General features: G+C 40.0%; 1 protein-coding gene across 1 annotated transcript in view; it reads left to right on the top strand.

The window, feature by feature from the left end:
* Positions 1 to 424: 424 nt before the first annotated feature.
* LOC109678047 (uncharacterized) overlaps positions 425 to 20554 on the top strand; it is a 43757-nt gene continuing 23627 nt past the window's right edge. Inside the window, exon 1 of the mRNA XM_074053694.1 lies at positions 425 to 693. Coding sequence (XP_073909795.1) covers positions 673 to 693 — 21 coding nt within the window. The 5' untranslated portion in view covers positions 425 to 672. The remainder of the gene's footprint in view (positions 694 to 20554) is intronic.

Consider the following 20554-nt stretch of genomic DNA (forward strand, 5'->3'; position numbering starts at 1 on the left):
ATGAAATAAGTATATTACTGTTTTGGCAATGTGTTTTTCTTTTCTTGGGTGCAAATGATTAGGTTGAAACACGAGGTGTGAGAAAGCCCTGGCCATCTACTTCACTCCAGTTTCCAGAGTTGGACCATCAGCCCTACATTGGCTTTCTGTGTCCTACCCTACCTGAGTCTCCCCTCCTTAACAGACAGGATGAATTTTCTCCATGGAATATTAGTCTAAAATTCTCTGAGTAAATCTGTTGTCCCATTTTCAGGAGGAGTATTCGAGAAGGTCACAGTGAGGATGATAAGAGGCAGGCGCTGGGTCCAGAGGGCCAGGAGAAGTTCTGCTGAATGTAATTTTCCGGCAAACTAAGACATAGCTCCTACAGAGGAAGCCTGATTGGCAAGGACTGCTGGAGTCTGTCATTTCAAGTCACCAGTTCATCATCCCACTCCCACTCCACCTTCCCATCACTCAAGGGCTTGGGGGTGGGCCCTTTATCCATTAGCCAATCAGAGCGGCTGTTTAATCGCCTGCACCTCCCGTCCAATGAGGAGCGACAGTGGTAGGCCATTCACGTTGCCTTCCTCCTGATCGCCATATTTGCCGCCTTGGCTGCCATTTCTCAGGGTACCACTACAGCAGCCGTGTGAAATCTTCTGACTGCAGGAACACAGTGAGGTCACCTGGATGCGTCAGAAGCGGGAAATGGTGAGAGGGGGCTGGGCATCTGCAGTGCAGGGTGGAGGAGCTGTTGGATCCAGAAGCAGCGGTGATTTTACGGTGCCCCGTCCATTCCGGATTCTGTTGTTTGATCACAGGTTTGCGGCCTTAGGTGCGCTTCCGCCTGGAGAATGCTGGTGGGCCTAAAGGCTTGAACCCCTGTGTCCCTGTGAGGTGACTTGCTCCCAGCTCCCAGTCCTGCTGGGAGACTATTTGCAAATTCCTGTCCCGCAGACTGAGGTGGTGGGAATTCTCCCGAGTACTTAAGGAGTTTGTGCCAGGATGGGGCGCTCCTGGGCAGCGTCCCCTTAACTCCTTACTGGGACCTGGCTTCCGTTTGCGTCCATCAGGTTCAAGAGAAGCATGACCTAAACTCTATGCCCTGTCCACTCAGTGCAGTGCTTCTTAGTTTTGCCAATAAGTTCTTAAATTTCCATGTATCCCGCACATTGCCAGATTGATTGGAAATGCAGATCCACACGTGCACATGGTTGGATTCTGAGTGGAGGGGACACTTTTTGCTCTTCCTGACTTAAGTGTTCATTTTCCACAGGTTTTTTTTTCTAGAATATTGTCTTACAATGAAATGCTGATTACTTAGACCATGGCTTTAAGAGAATTGCTCTAGGGGGAAAGCCCCGAAAGTAAGGTAGGTAGGCATCTCAAGGCAGAAAGGCAATTTGCTCCCAAAGAGAGGAGAAAACAGGAGAAGAAATAAATTTGGAGGGCACAGACATGCATAATGGCAAGTCAGTTTTCTCCTACAATCATCTTGGTCTTGTTTCCTTGTTACTTCTTTTTATTTTTGGTGAGTGAGGTTTAGATCATAGTTTTGCACAGAGCAGGTGCTCATCCTCTTGAACCATGTCTCCATTCTATTTTGCTCTGGTTATTTTGGAAATGGGGTCTGGTAAACAATTTTTCTAAGGTGATTTTGACTGTCTTCCTGATGTCAATCTCCCCAGTACCTGGGTTTACAGGGAGGAACTACCAATGCTTGGATCTTCATGGTCTTCTTTTGTTTTTTTAACTGCACTGGGATTTGAAATCAGGTCCTCACACTTGCTAGTCATGTGCTCTTACCACTTGAGTGACTCCACTGACCCATTTTTGTGATGGGTTTTTCAAGATAGGGTTTCAAGAACTTTTTCTTCCCACAGGCTTTGAGCCAAGACAATCCTGATCTTTGTCTTCTGAGCAGCTAGGGTTACAGGAAGAATGTTGGGTCTGTGCTCCTTTTCTAGCACAGAAATGATTGGAAGTGTGGGTTAATTGCAGCTACTTATGAGGGTTACAACATTCACAATATGTTATTCCACCACTTTCTATTTGTATTGAGGTAGTTGGTTTGAGAGTGTAATTTGTGTCAATGAAGACAAGTTTGGGATGCCCAGTCTCAGAGAAAGACACCTTTATATTTTTCCTGATGTGGCAAAAAGTTGGTGTATTTGTATTTGATGCGGATGTGTAGTATAAATTAAAAGTATTGGTCCTTGTGTCAGTTCTTAGCATAGAGATTCTGAAATCCTTGAAATTTCTGAGGCATAGGGCTGTATTTGGTTGTTTTCCTAAGCCTAATTGTGGCAATGTTTGCATTTACTCTAATGATTTGTCTTGTGTTTGTACCTCTTTATGACTTTAGGAAGGTGACTGGCATGACCAGAGATAGCAAACATGTGCTATGGCTTATCTGTTACACACTGATGCCCAGAAGTTGGAGGGACTGTGCTGTCTGGACAGTGTCAGATTTGAATTGAAGGATAATTAGTTGCTATTTGAAAGGTTGCTGGTGTTAGTAACACCACATATTTGTTATCAGAAGTGATGGCAATAAACGCAGCACAAGTCATACCATTTGGGATCTTTGGGGGAATGTTTGGTAATGTTACCAGAGTGTCCATTCTTGGTACTTCTGTCTTGTGTGAGAGGAATTCTGGCAAGGCACTAGAGTTGATCAAAAATGAAGCATGGTTCATGATGTAAAAAGTACACATTGAATAGATTTCATTGGTACCAGGCATAAACCTTGTAGTACACTAAGCAAACCTAAAATGGTGGAAGAGATCAGAAGGTTTCTGAAAATAAGCATTGCAATTAATACATCTCAGTGTACATTGATATAGATTAAGATAGCTCAGTAAGGTCACAGGATGTCAGAAGATGACTGAGTATTTCACTCACCTTAAAGTGAGTGCATGGCAAGAGTGTCTGGTGCAACAGATCTTTAAGAAAGACTGCACTGCATTTTTGTGAGGCTCTTGGTTTTTATTACTTATGTCTTCTCCATAATCCTGTGGATGCCACAGTCTTATGCTTTTTTTGTCTCTTTCTCTCCTGATCCTCAATTGTCTACTTTGTATAGGGTGCTGTCCACTACTGAGCCTTCAGTGCCTTCCCATCATTGCCCAACTTCAAAGATAATGCTTCACCATCTTTCTGGCTCTGTGCCTCAGAGGTACTAATAATTCCCTGATGTGCTAGACCAGTCTACCATCTTCACATTTATTAATGACTTGTGCAGATACTCATAAGGATGAGTATCTTCAGTCATGTTTCATGCTTTTTATTTTATGTATTATTGATAGGATATAGTTTCATCTGTTTTTCTTTGTTTTTGTGTCTCTATTAGAAATCATTTCTTCACTGGTGGAATTGCTCAAGTAGTAGAACATCAGCCTAGCAAGCATGCAGCCTTGAATTCAAACCCCGGTACTGCCAAAAAAAAAAAAAAGAAAGAAAGAAAAAAGAAATGATTTCTTCATAGTTTCCACAAGGGTTACATAAAACATATTATGGCTATTCAAAATTTAGCAAATAAAACATAGCTTTAGTTGAATATAAAGACAATTTACTTTTATTTCATTCCCACACCACATTCAATGATATTCCTTTCACACTTTATATCTCTCTATACTTTATATTCTGTAAGACATAGTATATGTTTATTTGTTTTTAATGTTTATTTCTCACTGAAGTTAAAAAACATTTTGGTAGTACTGGGTTTTTAACACAGGGCCTAATATGCTAAGCAGACACCCTACCACTTGAGCCACTCTACCAGCTCTGAAGTTAGGTTTTTACATTCTGCTTTACAGCATTTGAGTATTGTAAATATGACTAAAATTTACTTTCATCTGGTGGGATTAATACCATTTTCATGGGATTTCTAAGGTCACTTTGTTTAATTTTTGCTTTTGTCATGTGTAAGCTGTCTCACCACCTCCCTAAGGAGGACACACAGAAAATATTCTAACCATATCATCAGTTTTGATAAATGCAGGGTTACAGCACAAGTCTGAGGAATCCATACTTCAATAAGGATGAGTGGGTTTTAGTCCTGTCCTCACCTAAAGTCACAGAGTTTCATGGTCTTTCAGTTTGTGCATAATTGTTTAAAGCATAGTTTTGGTTGATTTCATTACCTAGCAATATCAGTACATAGAAGTGCTTACTTATTCGATTTACATTCTTAATCAGTGATTGAACTCTTCATATACTGCTAAAGGGAATAAATATATGCTAACAAAATCAGTTAGATTTTATTAGTATATATATTTACGCAAATTAATGGATCTCAGGACTTTGCACTTGCTTTTCAGGTACTGTACTACTTGAGTCACACCTCTAGCCCTTCTCTCTTTGGCTATTTTTTTTAGATCAGGTGCCTCCAACTTTTTGTTTTTGTTTTTGTTTTTATGACCTGGACTGACCTGGACCCAATCCTCCTCTTCTCAGCCTCTCAAGTACCTCAGATGACAGGCAATGGTCATTGGTTCCTGGCTCAGTATGACATTTTCATACATCTCTGTAGTGTTCTTTGATCACAAACACTCTTCTACACACTCTTCTCACCCTCCTGGTTGTCCTCTTCCTGTCCTCAAATAGTCCCTGCTACTTCCATGTCTTTTAAAATGGTCATAATATGTCACATAAAAAACTCTTCCTACATAGAATTATTTATACATCTTTATATATAGATACTTGAAATATAAAACTATTCTGATAACATATGCATTTAATGATATTAATGTAAACTTTATAATATACATACATGTGAAAAACTTATGAAAAATGCACAAAAATATAGAATTTTTTTATAGAAACACAAAATCTCATATAAATATACAAGATAAATAAATGTTCTTATTTGAGAAATTCACAAAATAAATACCTTTGTACCATGCTACATAAGAAAAAATAGTGAGCAGAAAGCACTTCAACTGATACATTTCATTGACCCTCAAATTTGATACCCACAAAAATACTAATCTTGCTTAACACCTGTGGATCATGCCTATAATCCTATTTACTTCAAAAGCTGACATTGGGAAGATTGTGTTGAAGGGTAGCCTGGGTAAAGAAGTGACCCCCATCTTTGAAATAATCAGACCAAAATGCACTGCAATAGGGCACTTGGTTTAGAAGCACAAAGCTGTGAGTTCAAACCCAAATCCCACAATCCAAAACAAGCCAAACACTAAAATATATAAGTTACTTTATATCTTTCTCAGACTTTCATATTTTGCTATTAGCAAGAGAAACTGGTCTAACACAAGTAAGTTTTATATTCAGTCCTGTGCAGAATCTATTAAGAGAAAAGGTTTTTCTAACAATAACAACAACAAAAATGCCTTGGTATGTATAGAGTTTTTCTGGATTTGAAAGATGACATTTACTAGGAATGCCCTTGCCAATGATCTGAGGAATAGGTATATAGTTAGGGAAACAGCTAGAGAGGGACATAAAGGAAAAGGAAGGAAGATAACCTATGGATTTTGGAAAGTACTACCAGGACTTAGAAAATGGAAGGAATGATGAGTATACCTGATGGACCTTGAGGATCATCTTATTCAGCAAATAGTAAAGCAAAGAGAGAAGGTGCTATTGCTGATAATTTTGAGATCTTCAGAGAAAGAGACAAGATGATGTCCCAGAGGCTGTGAATAATAGGTGGAATGACAAGGTGTTGAAAATTACTACAAAATTGATCTTATCAAGTTTGAAATCTAAGATTCCAGGTTCTGAGAGAGTAGGAAACAGTGTATTAGTCAGCTTTCATTCTGCAGAAAATTCTTCAGGTAGTGAAACTGTAAGGGTTAAAGTTGTTTTTTGGTTCCTAGTCATGGAGGTCCCATCCATGATGGAATGGCTCTGTGGGATTTGGATATGGGGCCTGGCAGCACATAGGATGAGGATTATGTGGTAGAGCAAAACAATAAATGTCATGGCAGGGAGCAGAAGAGCAGAAGTAGAGTAGGGTCCAGTGAACTCCCTTGATGGCTTGTTTCCAAATATCTGAAGACTCATATTTGGCCCCAACTCTTACAGGTTCTAAAACCTTCCAATAGTCCCAAGCAGGGGACAAATCCCTCACTCATTTGCCTTTGGATGACACTGGTTCAAACAACACTAGATTGGTGAGAATGGGGAGTGGTTGGTCAATAAGTAGTAAGTTACAGCAACAATAAGGAGTCACACTTTCTGTACATGCAGATATGTTTAACATTCTGTCCATTCCATGATTGGACTTTATCTAGGCATGCCTAGAAGTGGTGGGGTCAGACTGTCATTTCACAAAGTCTGTAAAAGTAAGCTTAAAGAAGGACTTACAGAAGCAGGTGCATGAAAGAGTTTATGAATGTGTCAGTTTCTTTTTATCAGAATATTAAACTCTCTCCATGTGATTGTTTTCTCTGTTTAAGGTCAACATTGAAGGAGGGGAATTATTACCATGTGAGGAAGAGGGGGCAGCAGACATGCTAAGGACCCAGATTTAAATCCTTAGGTGTGCCTGCTGCAGCACATGGGACTGTTGCACTGTGAGGCACAAATTCAGTGTTCACTCTAGTGTTCAAGCTTGGGAATATGATGTACCTTCTGAATGTGGGTCTTCATTTATAACTTGGAGTTAAACAGACTCCTTGTCTGAATTACTCCAAAGGGTTTTCTTTTCAATTTTTTTTTTTATTCTTCACTTTTGCATCCTTTGTACATTTCTGCAGAGAAATCTACACTTTCTCCTTGTACTTATTAACTGTGGTCTCTCTTTCATGTGTTCTTACTTTCTTGGGTAATACAGTTTAGGTTGAGATTTCAGGTAAGAAATTCTTGTCCATGAAGAGACATACGTGATCCTAATTCCTGAAATGTGGCAACATCAGGCCTTTCCTTCTGGTCAAGGAGATACTTACCTGCCTGGCCTAGAACCACAAAGTTTCTGAGGTCACAGGCTGTCCCCATGAGAAAATGAGTGTGAAATTCTCTCAGCATATTCCTGGCTCCATTTCCCAGTTGAAGAAGAAGGGTCCATTCTGAAAAGCAGGTTCCACCTAACTACAATGAGTCCCCCGGATGGACTGGGTAGGCACCAGGGAGGAGGCATGAACTGCTGAGGGCTGTTGCTGGATTCAATTATTGGATTTTTGCACTCTACCTTGTAGGGAATCACTTCTTCTGTTACTCAGATCTCAAGGGGTGAGTTCTGGATCCCTAGCCAGTGAGAAGTGCTTGAGAAATGGTGAGTCACAGGCTGGTCTAAGGAGGACCCTCTGCTTAATACAGGAAATACCTTCCTGTTTCTGCCATTTTCTGAATCACATTTTGCTGCTGAGAGCAATTCTCAGTCTCTCTCCTACTGTGACCTATATCTGGTGCTAGGGTTCACTTAACTCACCAAAGAAGCCTAGAATGCTATTTTTAAAAGGCATTCCAGACCCTAGGAGGATGAGGGGTTAGAAATGCCCTAAAAAAGTTTGGTGCAGACCAGGGCCTCCCAAGTACAGCACTGCAGTTTGTGGCCTGAGTCTTCACTTGTGCTGCTTTGCACTTTTTCTTCTTGACCCTGGGCTGGGACTGTTCAGATGGGTGAACTCTGGCATCCTGTACTTTATGTGCAGTGACCTTGCCCAGGCCCAGAGCCCTGTTAGGACTCCTCAGCACCTGAGCTCCAGGTCTCTCCAGCCTTCAGTGTGTGGGAGGTTGTTGCTTCCTCCATTATCCTTAGGGCATTGGTGATTGACCAGAATTAGCCAAGTGTTTCGAATGCAGTCTTAGGCCAAGGCCATATATGCAGCTCAGCTCTTCTTAGGGCTGTCATAAATTCCTAAACTTTAGCTGCCTTTGCATTGCTCAACCCACTGGAAAGGCTGTGCACATGAATCTAGGGATCATGGTGAAGGGGAGATGTTGGGAAGATATTGAAGGTTTGAGGTTTTCACAATCTCTGACATCATTGGAGTTGTCTAGATTGTTTGTTCAAAATTTAATTTCATATGGAAGGGGGACCTGGCCTACTATATCACAGCAGGACAGCACCAACTCTGAGGTCTGCAGAGTCTTAAGGGTGAGTTAGAGGAGAGCTGTGCTTTCTAGGGAGGAGCATACTGTGGTGGACAACTGTGGGAGAGGAAGGACAATGGAGGGGCCACCATCAGCTCCTGGACCAGAGATCCAGGGGAAAAGGTCTTCCAGGAGACCACAAAGAAGGGGTTGTTGTGGTGCCTTAGGTTGAGGGTGGGTCATAGACTTCAGGAGTATAAGAAAGAGACAGAGTTCAGGAATATTTACTTATTAAGTGTACTGTTTCTTCTGACCAGTTAAGGCAATGTTTTTGAGGTAGAAAGTGGGAATATCAAAAGTGTGAGACTTACTTTGTTTCAGGTATACTGAAGAAAGTCATCTAAGTATAATGTGAATACAAAGGATGGTGTTATTTAATCACAAGTGTTTTCTAGGATTTCTTTGCTTTGGCAATACTTCAGCTGTTTGCATTTTCTTTTTTTGTGGCACTGTGCTTTGAACTCAGTTTTGCACAGTTGCTAAGCAGGCTCTCTACCTCATGAGCCCCTGCACCAGCAAGTTGTTTGCAGTTTCATTAAGGGAGTTGGTCTTGTCAGAATGTACCATGTGACAATTGAGAAATCCTGCCTTATATAGTGAAAAACAAGACATATTTGGTTTGGTGTGCTAACATACAGGTTTTTATTATTTGCAAGTTTATTTGGGTGTATGGTATTGGTGTGATAGCTACACTTTCTTTTGTATTTAATAATTTTACTCACTTGTTAGTATGTTCTCCTTTTTTTGTGGATCTTGGTCTTGAACTCAGGGCATACTCCTTGAGTCACTCCACCTGTCCTGTTTTGTGAAGTGTGTCACAAACTATTTGTCTAGGCTGTTTTCAAACCATGATCCTCCTGATCTCTGCCTCCTGAGTAGCTAGGATTAGAGCTGTGAGCCAGTGGCACAAGCTCTTTCTTATTTCTTGGGTGATAATGGCTAGATTGAGAAATCCTTGTCCATGAAGACAATTGCCTGATAGCAACAACTGTGACAAGACCAGGTTTTTTCTTCTATTCTATTCTAGTCTCATTTGCCCTGTCCGAGAAATTGGTCCTTCTGTGAAATCAGGGGCTATATCCATAGGTGCTGAATGTGGAATATTCTCAGCAGACTCTTGGCTGTATTTCCATGTGAAAGAAATAAAAATCTTTTGGAAAAGCCGGGTGCAGGTTATGCTTAAATAAAATGCATCTCCATGCTGGTGAATATAAGCTTTCTTTCTCTCCCTGTCTCCTGATCAAATTTTCTAATTTGTAGATTTTTCTGTTGACTAATGAATCTCCAATGCCTTCCCACCCCTCACCCAGCATGAAAAGTTGCTGCACACCATATTCTGCCTTTATGCCTCAGAGATACTGGGGAAAGGCTCATGCCAACAGTCAACCATCTTCACATTTATTTATGACTCTTTATTTAGTTACACCATCCTTTCAGTCTTGTGGTCTTGTTCCTTTTTTTTTCCCCTACTGGTATGCTTTGATTTTTTTTCTTTATCATTTGTGCCTGTATTAAAAGGTGTCTTTTATTGTTGTTGCAGTTACAAGTTTTCATAAAATATCTTATGTTTATCTTCTTGTAATTTTAGCAAACAAAACTTAGCTAAAATCGCAAACAGAGTCTTTTCTTTTTTGCTTCGCACTCTACATTTACTACCATTCATGTTATACTTAAGGTTCTGAACTGAAGAAACTGTCAGATTCATAATTTCTTCTTACATGAAACTGCCTAAATGTCTCTTTCAGTTCCCCTGACCTTGAGAGATTTGTAATCCTATTGAGATATGGTCTGATTCCTGGAATCTATGCATGCCAAAACAAACATTTTCCAAAATCAGCCCAAAGGTATTAAGAGTTAAGACCTCAGAAATGACAGGAACACTCCTGTCTGTCAATGTGTGGGTCTTCTTCTTCCAGTGCTTACCAGTTTCCCACTGTCACCACTCCTTCTTTAGGTGTTCTTGCCCTCTGTTCACAAGTCCAAGACTGATTTCAGCTTACAGTCATTGGCCTCAGCCCTGTATTCTCTATTGCACCTTATGCATGGTCATCACACAAACACTATTTTTTTTTTTTTTTTTTTTGTGGTACTGGGGTGTGAACTCAGGTATTCATGCTTCCAAAGCAGGTGCTTTAATGCTTCAGTCACACTCCCAGTCCATTTTCCTCTGAGGTCTCAGTCACTTACTTGCCTAGTTTGGCTAGCAGCTGCAGTCCTGATCCAGCCTCCAAAGTAACAAGGATTACAGATAGGAGCCATCAGCATCCAGCCCACATTGATCATTTAATGTAGACAGAATTCACAATAGTTGCAGTGTTCAGTTTCAGATGTGCTGTAGTAATTGCCTGAAACATTGTCTCAGGCAGTTAAAGAATGATAGTCATAGAAAACAGGGTAATAAAAGAGAAGCGTTTTAGTTAAGGCGAGAAGAAAATAGTAGAAAAGCTCCTGTATACATAGGAGGGGTCTCAAATCAGAGCTAATGAGACTCATTGAATCGTGGTTTTTATAAGGATTTTTATTTCCTACTTGAAGGAGAACTGGGAGGTGTCTTCATTCTAGTGGTCCATTTAGGGGATGTATGCTATCATCACACATGTGTTCTGAGGTGACCATGTGCTTGCCCTCTTTCCCTTCCCTTTGGCCCTGAGGTCTGGTGTACTGGTTGGACATACAGAGAATAGCTTATGTACAAGTATTATTTTCACCTTAACAAATTCTTAGGTGAGACAATGAAATGTTAATTCTTCTCATCCCCACTGGTTCATTTGATCCCTAATCTGCATTATGTTTGTCACCAGATGATTTTAGAAGTGCTTGTATATCCATTTGAAATTGTTTTTTATTTTTATCCTAATCCTACCCTTGGGGATAAATCCATTCATTTCTGTAGATAAATCCCAAACTATGTGTAATGTGTTTACCTTTAAAATTCTCATGTTTGTTTGTTTTGGTGATACTGGGATTTGAACTCAGGACCTCATGCATTCTAGGCAGATGCTCTAACACTTGAGCCACTCCACTTTCCCTTTAAATGACTCTTAATTATATGCTGGCTTAATTACCAGAGGATCTCTTGTGTTCAATATAAATTGTTCATTTGCAACTCCTTTCAAAGACACAGATAACATTTTCAGTGAGACTCATGGTTCTTTTCTAACTTCTCTTCTCCCTAAGCTGTCACAACACATCTCATGGAGGGCACACAAAGGATATGCTAAACAGATAATGAACATTGTTAAATACTGGGGTTCACAGCACAAGCCAGTTGAATCCATACCACATTGAGGATGTGTGGGTATTCATCCTGTCGTCTGGTGGTCCTGGGACTGTTTTCTCCACAGTGTATTGATTTGAAATGAATAGATATCCTGGAAGAAGACCATATGTTTTCCATATCAAGAAAAATCAATGAATGTCAGGAGTTTGGAAAGCAATATTGAACTCAAATTATGCATTTACAGTTTCTTTACAGTTACCAGCTATAAGAGTCTGAAGTGAAGTTTTCTCTCTCATCAACATTTTAATGAAGAAGGAGAGATAATTTGCTGTAGGAGGAGGAGTGGTAGAAGAGCTTGATAGACTACAACAGTTAATTCTGCAGGTTTCTCTGATTATTACTATTAACTGATCCAACTTATGGCTCCCTTTCAGGAATAACGCTGGTCTTGATGATGGGAAATCTGTTTAAAATCAAAGTGGGTTTTATGTGTCATCTTGGGCCATGCAGCATCCTTCTTAGAGATTGTACACAATGCTCTTTTCATTCTTTTCTGCTTTCCTCACAATCACAGGACTTCTTGAGCTCAACTGCCTTTTTATTCTAATTGGAACTTTGGTGAGATACACTTGCCATAAAACTCCATTTTCTCCATACATGAAATATAACATTTCTTGCAATGTGTTTTTATTTTCTTGTGTGAAAATGGCTAGATTGAAACTTGATGTGTGACAAAGCCTTGTTCATCTGCTTTCTTCCATTTTCCAGAGTGTGAGCTATATTGATTTCCTGAGTTTCCCCTCCTTAACTTACATGATAAGCTTTTTCCATTAGATATTGAGTCTGGGGTTCTCTGCACAAACCTGTTGTCCCATTTTTAGGGGAAATGCACAAGAATGTCTCAGTGAATATGATAAGAGTCAGGTAGTAGGTCCAGAGAGCCAGTACAAGCTTTGCTGGTTGTAATTATCACACAAAGAAAAACAAACCTCCAATGTAGGAATTGAATCCTGATTTGGGAAGGGCTGCTGGACTCTATGGTTTAGACACACTCAGACACCTACCCTATGTTTGGGGATTGGGCCCTGTATCTATTAACATGTCAGAGTGGCTATTTAATCACCAGCACTTCCCCTCCAATGAGAAGCAGCAGTGGTAGGAGGTCTATGTTGCATATCACATTATTGTCATATTTGCTACATGTCTGCAACTGGGAAATTGCTCAGGGTACACAACTCCTGCAGCTCTGTGAAGTCTTCTGACTGTAGGACCATAGGGAGGTCACCTGGAAGCATCAGAACAGGGAAATGGTGAGAGGGTGGCTGGGCATCTACAGTGTTGAGTGGAGGGACTGTTGGATCCAGAAGCAGTGGTTTTGACTGGTCCCTGTCCAGTTGGTTCCAGGATCTGCTCCCTAATCAAGAGGTTGGGGCCTTAGGTCAACTGTCACCTGGAGAGTGGCAGTAGACTGGGGGTTTGAATCCCATCCTGTGTCCCTGAGAGAAAATTTCATTCCAGCCCACAGCTCTGCTGGGAGTTTCTGCCTGCAAATCCCTATGCAGCAGACTGAGGTGGTTTGGAATTCTCAAGAGTTTTTATGGAATTTGTGTGGGGACAAGGCACTCCTTACTGGGACCTGGCTTTCCTTTGAGTCCTTCAGGTTCAAGGGAAGCATGGGCTAAACCCTATGCTCTATTACCTAAATCCAGTTCTCATTCTTCTTCTTCTTCTTTTTTTTTTTTTTTGTGGTACTGGGTTTGAACTCAGAGCCTTCACCTTGAGCCACTACACCAGACCTTTTTTTGATGGGTTTTTCAAGATAGGGTCTCATGACCTATATGCCCAGGCTGGCTTTGAACTGTGATCCTCCTAATCTTTGCCTCCCAAGTAGCTAGGATTACAGACATGAGGCACCAGCACCTGGAAATCCAGTTCTTCTTAGTGCTGCCCATATGTCCCTAAATTTCTATGCGTCTTGCACATTCAGATTTGTTGGAAATGGGGATCCTCTTGTGCTCATGGTTGGCTTCTGATGGGAGGGGACACTTCTTGCTTTTCCTAACTTAACTTTTAATTGTCCACAGGTTGGTTTTAGAATATTGTTTTATAATGACATAATGATTAACTTAGATTGTGACTTGAAGAATATTACTTTAGGGGGAAAGCCCCCAAAAGGAAGATATATAGGCATCTGAAGACGGAAAGGTGAGTTGATCTCAAAAGCAGGAGAAAAAAGGAGAAGAAAGAATTTGGGGGCCAACAGACATGTAGATTTGTTGTGCAAATATTGTCAGAGGAGAAACCCAGTGACACTCAGAGAAGTGGAGAACTTAGATTTGATTTTATGCCAGATTTGATTTTGGGCTCACACTCAAAATTCTGGGTCCTATATAAAGAATTCAGGGGATACTTAAAGGGCAGTGCAGGCCCCAGGTTACAAGAAATGTGTTAGGGTTAATAAGTGAGCCAGTGCTGGGTTAGAGACTTGGTGTTGTTTAGATAAGACCAGCAGGGGAGATCTGCTTTGGAAAGTTTATTTACAGAAGGAGACAAAAGAAGGTGGGACTGAATGATTATCTCTACTTATGGCCCTTTTCATGACCTAACTAGCAATTTCTAATGTTCTGTGTCCTTTCCTGAGAGAATGTTCTTGTTGAGATTGGGAATATTAATTTTCACCTATGATCATCTTTGTCTTGCTTGTTTCCTGGTTACCCTGGTTTTTTTTGGAGGGGTGGGGAGGAATTGAGGTTTCCACTCAGAACATGGCATTTACAGAGCAGGTGCTCAACCACTTGAACCATATCTTCAGTCTATTTTGCTCTGGTTATTTTGGAGATGGGGTCTTGTAAACTATTTTTCTGAGGTGACCTTGACTGTTATACCTAGGTTTACAGGAAGGAGCTACCAGTGCTAGAATAATCCTGGTCTGTTTTTGTTTTTATGCGTATACTGGGATTCAAACTCAGTCCTCATGTTTGCTCTTACTGTTGGGACCCAACTAGGGAAAAAAATAACAGATGTGGGGACCCGTTTAAAAAAATAACAGGGACATCATCATTTCAAGCTCAGGCCCCTTTGTTCCTTAGCACGGACCTGAGCACAACCTCTCCTCTGGAATGCACCACCTCAGCCCTGATCCAATCATAATTGAGCAAAGCAGGCCTTTGACCAAGGTGACCAAAAAAAGGAATAACTCTGGCCACATTCCTCATGACCAAGACACAATGGAGTAAAAACCAATTCCAATATGCCAAGACCCCCTCACCTGAATAACATCCAATCTGTTCACCACTAGGATGGAAAGTCCTGCCTCCTGCCCTTCCCCAATAAAAACCCTGCCAGCGCGAGGCTCGGGGCTCTCTGTGCAGATCCGCTGTGTCGGTGAGGTCGGAGAGCCTGAACTTAAGCCTGAATAAAGGCTCTTTGTTTTTGCATGTGACTTCGGACTCCTGAGCTGTCTTTTGGGGTCTCGCGATCTGGGTACAACATTACCACTCGAGTGAAGCTGCTAGCCCTTTTATGTGATGAGGTTTTTCAAGATAGGATCTGAAGAATGATTTCTTAGCACAGGCTTTAAGCCTCAATCTTCCTGAGTGTCTCTACCTCCTGAGAAGCTAGGATTACAGGAGAGAACCATGGGGATCCTGGTTCTCATGACCTTATGGTGACACTGAAGTGTTGTTTGTGTGCTGACTCAGGCTGAGATTTGTCAAAATTCACATAACAACTACTTACTTATAATTTAAAAGATATTTGCACTGATTATTTCACATAATCATTATTGATGCAAAAAAATGGGCTCTTGGAAAATGTGTTGGGAAATGTCTGAGTTTAGAAAGGGGATAAGGGGAAGAATTTTGGTTCAGGCCTGTAGAAAGGAAAGAATTTCTGTATGAAACATTCAAGAGTAAGTGTTCTGTTTCACTAGATCAACAGGAGTAAGTTCAGTTATTTATCCATAGCTCCTTTCGTGTTGTATCTGAATATAAGCTAGTGATGTGATGCACGGTACCACCTCAGATAACTTCACGATGAAGAATGGTGGCCACACAAAGAAAGCATATGCTTTGGACTGGCATCTGCAGTGGAGTCAGTGTGGTGGGATCCACTTGTGACTTCAGGTGTCTCCACTAAAGCCATGCTGTATCGAAATTGAACTCTGAGATACCCATTGGCATTTGAGAGTTTGGGTCTTTCCACACATTTACTTCACTGATGTCAGGAAAAAATTGTGGCACAGGTGAGAACTGTCAAATGATTCTGGATAAGAGCCTGGAAATGGCTGAGATTGAATTCATGGAGAAGGAAGCTGTTTCCTGTTGGACGGTGGGAGAATTCTCTGCCTGATGGCCTAGGGTGAAATTTCTTCATTGATCAGGTTTCTCTCCTCTGTTCCTAGGAAGGAACTGCCATGGGCTGCATCTGAACAGAGACAAAGTCTCTCAGCATAGGAATTTGTTTAACCTTCTCTTCCTGAACTGTGGGTGAAACAGGCTGCTTTCTTGAGTGGCCTTTCCACCCCCCCAAAACCCCACCCCATACAGAATCATTTTCTATAAAGTAGCAGTTTACTGAAGCAGTTAAAATTTTTCTTGTGATTTGAGTGTAAGAATGTAATTTTTCTGGTTGGAAGCAGAGGAGAATTCTTCCTGTTTTCTTTTTGGTGGGACTGGGGCTTGAACTCTATCACTTGATCTACACTTCCAGTTCATTTTACTCTGGTTATATGGAAGAAGGGATCTCACAAATGGTTTTCCCTTCTGAACTCAAACCATAGTCCCCCAACCTCAGTCTCCATGTAGTTATGATTGTAGAAGTGAGTCTCCAGTGCTCAGCACACAGGAAATTTGTAAATATTTATAAATATTATTTGAATCCCTATGCGACTGAATAGACAGTCCATTATTACTTCTGGGGTTTCCTTCTGATCTCTGCCAGTTCTGTACATTGATTTGACCAATAGATTTTTTGTATATTCTTCACAATATTGCTCTGTATTAATCTCAAAGCAGAGTTTTACTTGTTTTTGTTTCCAAGAGTTTGAAAGTGTTAATATTGCCATCCATGTGTTAATAATGGTATATGGAAAAATGGTTTTTGACTTCTTTCCTCATAGTTCGCACTCTTGATGACATGCATGGCTACATTTCAGCCTGTTTACTATGAAATGTGGGTTAAAAGTTCTCTCTTTGATGTTGTTGACTGCTGATTTTGTCCCTGAGTACTATGCAGTCTGTGAACACAAGTGACATTGCAACTTACATGGGAGACAAAACTGCTTATTATTTAACAACCTGAATCCTTGTTCAAATTATTCATCAGAAAATATGTTATAAAGAAATGGATAGAATGTGTTTGATAATACTCAGTTATGAGAAGAAAAGGTCAGAGTAATAGGGGGAAGCTACATTCCAAGGAATGAAGGAGAGGAAATACATAGGGAATGAAGAAACCAGTATACTGAGTCCAATATGTGTTAGAAATAAAGAATGACATGGAATAGATAGGTGGGTTGATAGCTCAATTCCCAACTCAGGATTTATTGTGGAGAAGTAGCCCTGCAAATGTAGCATAAGAGCTGCTTTTTACAGATCTTACTCAGAACAGAACAATATTAAGATAATCTTATCATTTTATGGACATAGAGGGTCAAGGTTTATTTTAACATGACCCAAGAAAATCTTTCAGACATTTCTTAGATTTCAGTCAGCTTAATGACATACTTAACCTTTTATAAGTTTCATCTATTATATATTTTTTAAGACAAGTTCAGGAACTCTACATGACATTCTGTACTTTCTGATTGTTTTCCTTATCCCTCTTCCTTCAGATCAAACCTGTCTTTCCAAAATCCATTCCATTTAAGAGTACTTTCCTTTTACCTTTTACCTTTCCCCAAAAATATACCCAGTACTTTTCTACATCCTTTCTACTTGTTGACATTTTCTTTGTAACTTCTATTCTAAAAGAACTTTTATAAGAATTTTTCATTTAAATAAAATTGCTTTTCTAATAAACTATTTTATTAGCTTTATATATTTAATATATAGACCCATGAAGAAAAGGCAATCTTAAACTGTTTTTCTATTCAATAATAATTTATACAGACACATTTGGTAGTAGATCTAACTAGAAAAGAATTGAATGTGAATAACACTTATGACAAAATGAAACAGATAAAGGTTATTGTTTATAAAATGATGCCTGTATTTTAATTAGACCTGATTGACATAAGCCTTGAAAATCTGTTCTTTTTTTAAAAAAGTGTCATCAGAAGAGGTGGGGAAGAGAGGAGAAGCATCATTTCCTTTACATCAACTTTAAAATAGCAGTATTCCTAGAGATGTTCATATAAACATATTCACACATGTAAAAAGTTTGAAAGCATTCTAAATTAGGCATGCCATGATTGTCAATTTATTCAATATCTTAATAGGCTCAACAATGTAATAATATTTAGCTTCTTTGTGCAAAACTATATAGGGTTTCCCAGTGCCGTCAGAACAAACTCTTAATGGGACTTCATGATATCGAAAGTTCTTGCCTCCCACCTATATGCTTTCATGTCCCAGAAATCCTCACTAGTTTCCTTCAGCCTGTCATGGCTCACTGAACATTCACTGCACATAGCATATCTATGTCAACCTGAAGCTTCACATTTTCTGTCACTTCTAGCATCCCTTCCTCCACCTGTCACAATGACATGCTCTTTAGATGTCACTTTAGACACAATCATCTCTTGATGCTATGTCTGACCATTCTATCATACCTGTGTACAAGATACCTTCCCAAACTGAACTCTTTGAAGCTGAGAAAAGACCTTTGATCTGTGACAGACTTGACTGTCAGCAATTACAATAGTTCCATAACAAAAAGTCCATGAGGAACTTAGTTTTTGACCGACTGGGGAAATGAAACAGGGCAAGATACACCAAGGATGAAGAAGTGTTTGGAGATTGACACGGTTAATTAAAGACAGGACCTGGTAACTTGGGGCTTGAAAGGAAAAGAAACATCCCCCGACCAATAATGAAATAGCAGTTCTACCAGAGCTAAGAGTTTGAGCAAATATATGGAGGTCTGCTGACTATGGAGAGAAGACATCCTCAAAATATGAACTAGAGATGCTCCCTAAAGAGACTACCAACCCACACAGGATGTTTAGCCTTTGACCAGGACCAGATGGCAAAACATTGAGGCATCTTGTACATTGAAAACGCATTGAACTTGAAATCTGTGTCCTGTTTCATTCCATGCCCTGATGTCCTTGAGGCTGTATACTGGCCATGGTACGAATATGGCGGGAGAGTAGAGAATTTATCTCCTATATTTTCTTTTTTTTTAATTCATATGTACACACAATGTTTGGGTCATTTCTCCCCCCTTCCTCAAACCCCTCCCTTACCCCCCATGTCTCCTCCCTCTTCCCTCCACCTCCTCATACCTGGCAGAAATTATTTTGCCCTTATCTCTAATTTTGTTGAAGAGACAGTATAAACAATAATAGGAAGGAACAAGGGTTTTTGCTACTTGAGATAAGGATAGCTATACAGGGTGTTGACTCACATTGATTTCCTGTGCATGTGTGTTACCTTCTAAATTAATTCTTTTTGAACTAACCTTTTCTCTAGTTCCTGGTCCCCTTCTCCTGTTGGCCTCAGTTGCTTTAAGGTATCTGCTTTAGTTTCCCTGTGTTGAGGGCAACAAATGCTATCTAGTTTTTTGGGTGTCTTACCTATCCTCATATCTCCCTTGTGTGCTCTCGCTTTATCATGTGATCAAAGTGCAATCCCCTTGTGTTTGCCCTTGATCTAATGTCCACATATGAGGGAGAACATATGATTTTTGGTCTTTTGGGTCAGGCTAACCTCACTCAGAATGATGTTCTCCAATTCCATCCATTTACCAGTGAATGATAACATTTCGTTCTTCATGGCTGCATAAAATTCCATTGTGTATAGATACCACATTTTCTTAATCCATTCATCAGTGGTGGGGCATCTTGGCTGTCTCCATAACTTGGCTATTGTGAATAGTGCTGCAATAAACATGGGTGTGCAGGTCCCTCTGGAGTAACCTGTGTCGCATTCTTTTGGGTATATCCCCAAGAGTGGAATTGCTGGATCATATGGTAGATCAATGTTTAGCTTTTTAAGTAGCCTCCAAATTTTTTTCCAGAGTGGGTGTACTAGTTTTCCTACCAGTAGTGTAAAAGGCTTCCTTTTTCCCCACATGCTCACCAACACCTGTTGTTAGTGGTGTTGCTAATCATGGCTATTCTAACAGGGGTGAGGTGGAATCTTAGTGTGGTTTTAATTTGCATTTCCTTTATTGCTAGAGATGGTGAGCATTTTTTTTATGTGTTTTTTGGCCATTTGAATTTCTTCTTTTGAGAAAGTGCTGTTTAGTTTACTTGCCCATTTCTTTATTGGTTCATTAGTTTTGGGAGAATTTAGTGTTTTAAGTTCCCTAGATAGTCTAGTTATCAGTCCTTTGTCTGATGTGTAGCTGACAAATATTTTCTCCCACTCTGTGGGTGTTCTCTTCAGTTTAGAGACCATTTCCTTTGTTGAGCAGAAGCTTTTTAGTTTTATGAAGTCTCATTTATGTATGCTAAATCTTAGTTGCTGTGCTGCTGGGGTTCCATTGAGAAAGTTCTTACCTATACCTATTAATTCCAGAGTATCTCCTACTCTTTCCTGTATCAACTGTAGAGTTTGGGGTCTGATATTAAGATTCTTGATCCATTTTGAGTTAATATTTGTATAGGGTAATATACACGGATCTAGTTTCAGTTTTTTGCAGACTGCTAACCAGTTTTCCCAGCAGTTTTTGTTGAAGAGGCTGCTTTTTCTTTATCGTATATTTTTACCGCCTTTGTCAAAGACAAGTTGGTTATAGCTGTGTGGCTTCATATCTGGGTCCTCTATTCTGTTCCACAGGTCTTCATGTCTGTTTTTGTGCCAGTACCATGCTGTTTTTATTGTTATTGCTTTGTAATATAGTTTAAAGTCAGGTATTGTGATACCTCCAGCATTTTTTTTTTGACTGAGTATTGCCTTGGCTATTCGTGGCCTCTTGTGTTTCCACATAGGTTTAAGGGTAGATTTTTCAATCTCTTTAATGAATGTCGTTGGAATTTGATGGGAATTGCATTAAACATGTAGATTACTTTTGGAAGTATAGACATTTTTACATGTTGATTCTACCAATCCTTGAGTATGGGAGATCCCTCCACTTTCTATAGTCTTCCTCAATCTCTTTCTTCAGAAGTTTATAGTTTTCCTT

This window comes from Castor canadensis, chromosome 14 (genome assembly GCF_047511655.1).
Source record: "Castor canadensis chromosome 14, mCasCan1.hap1v2, whole genome shotgun sequence".
NCBI classification, from domain to species: Eukaryota; Metazoa; Chordata; class Mammalia; order Rodentia; family Castoridae; genus Castor; species Castor canadensis.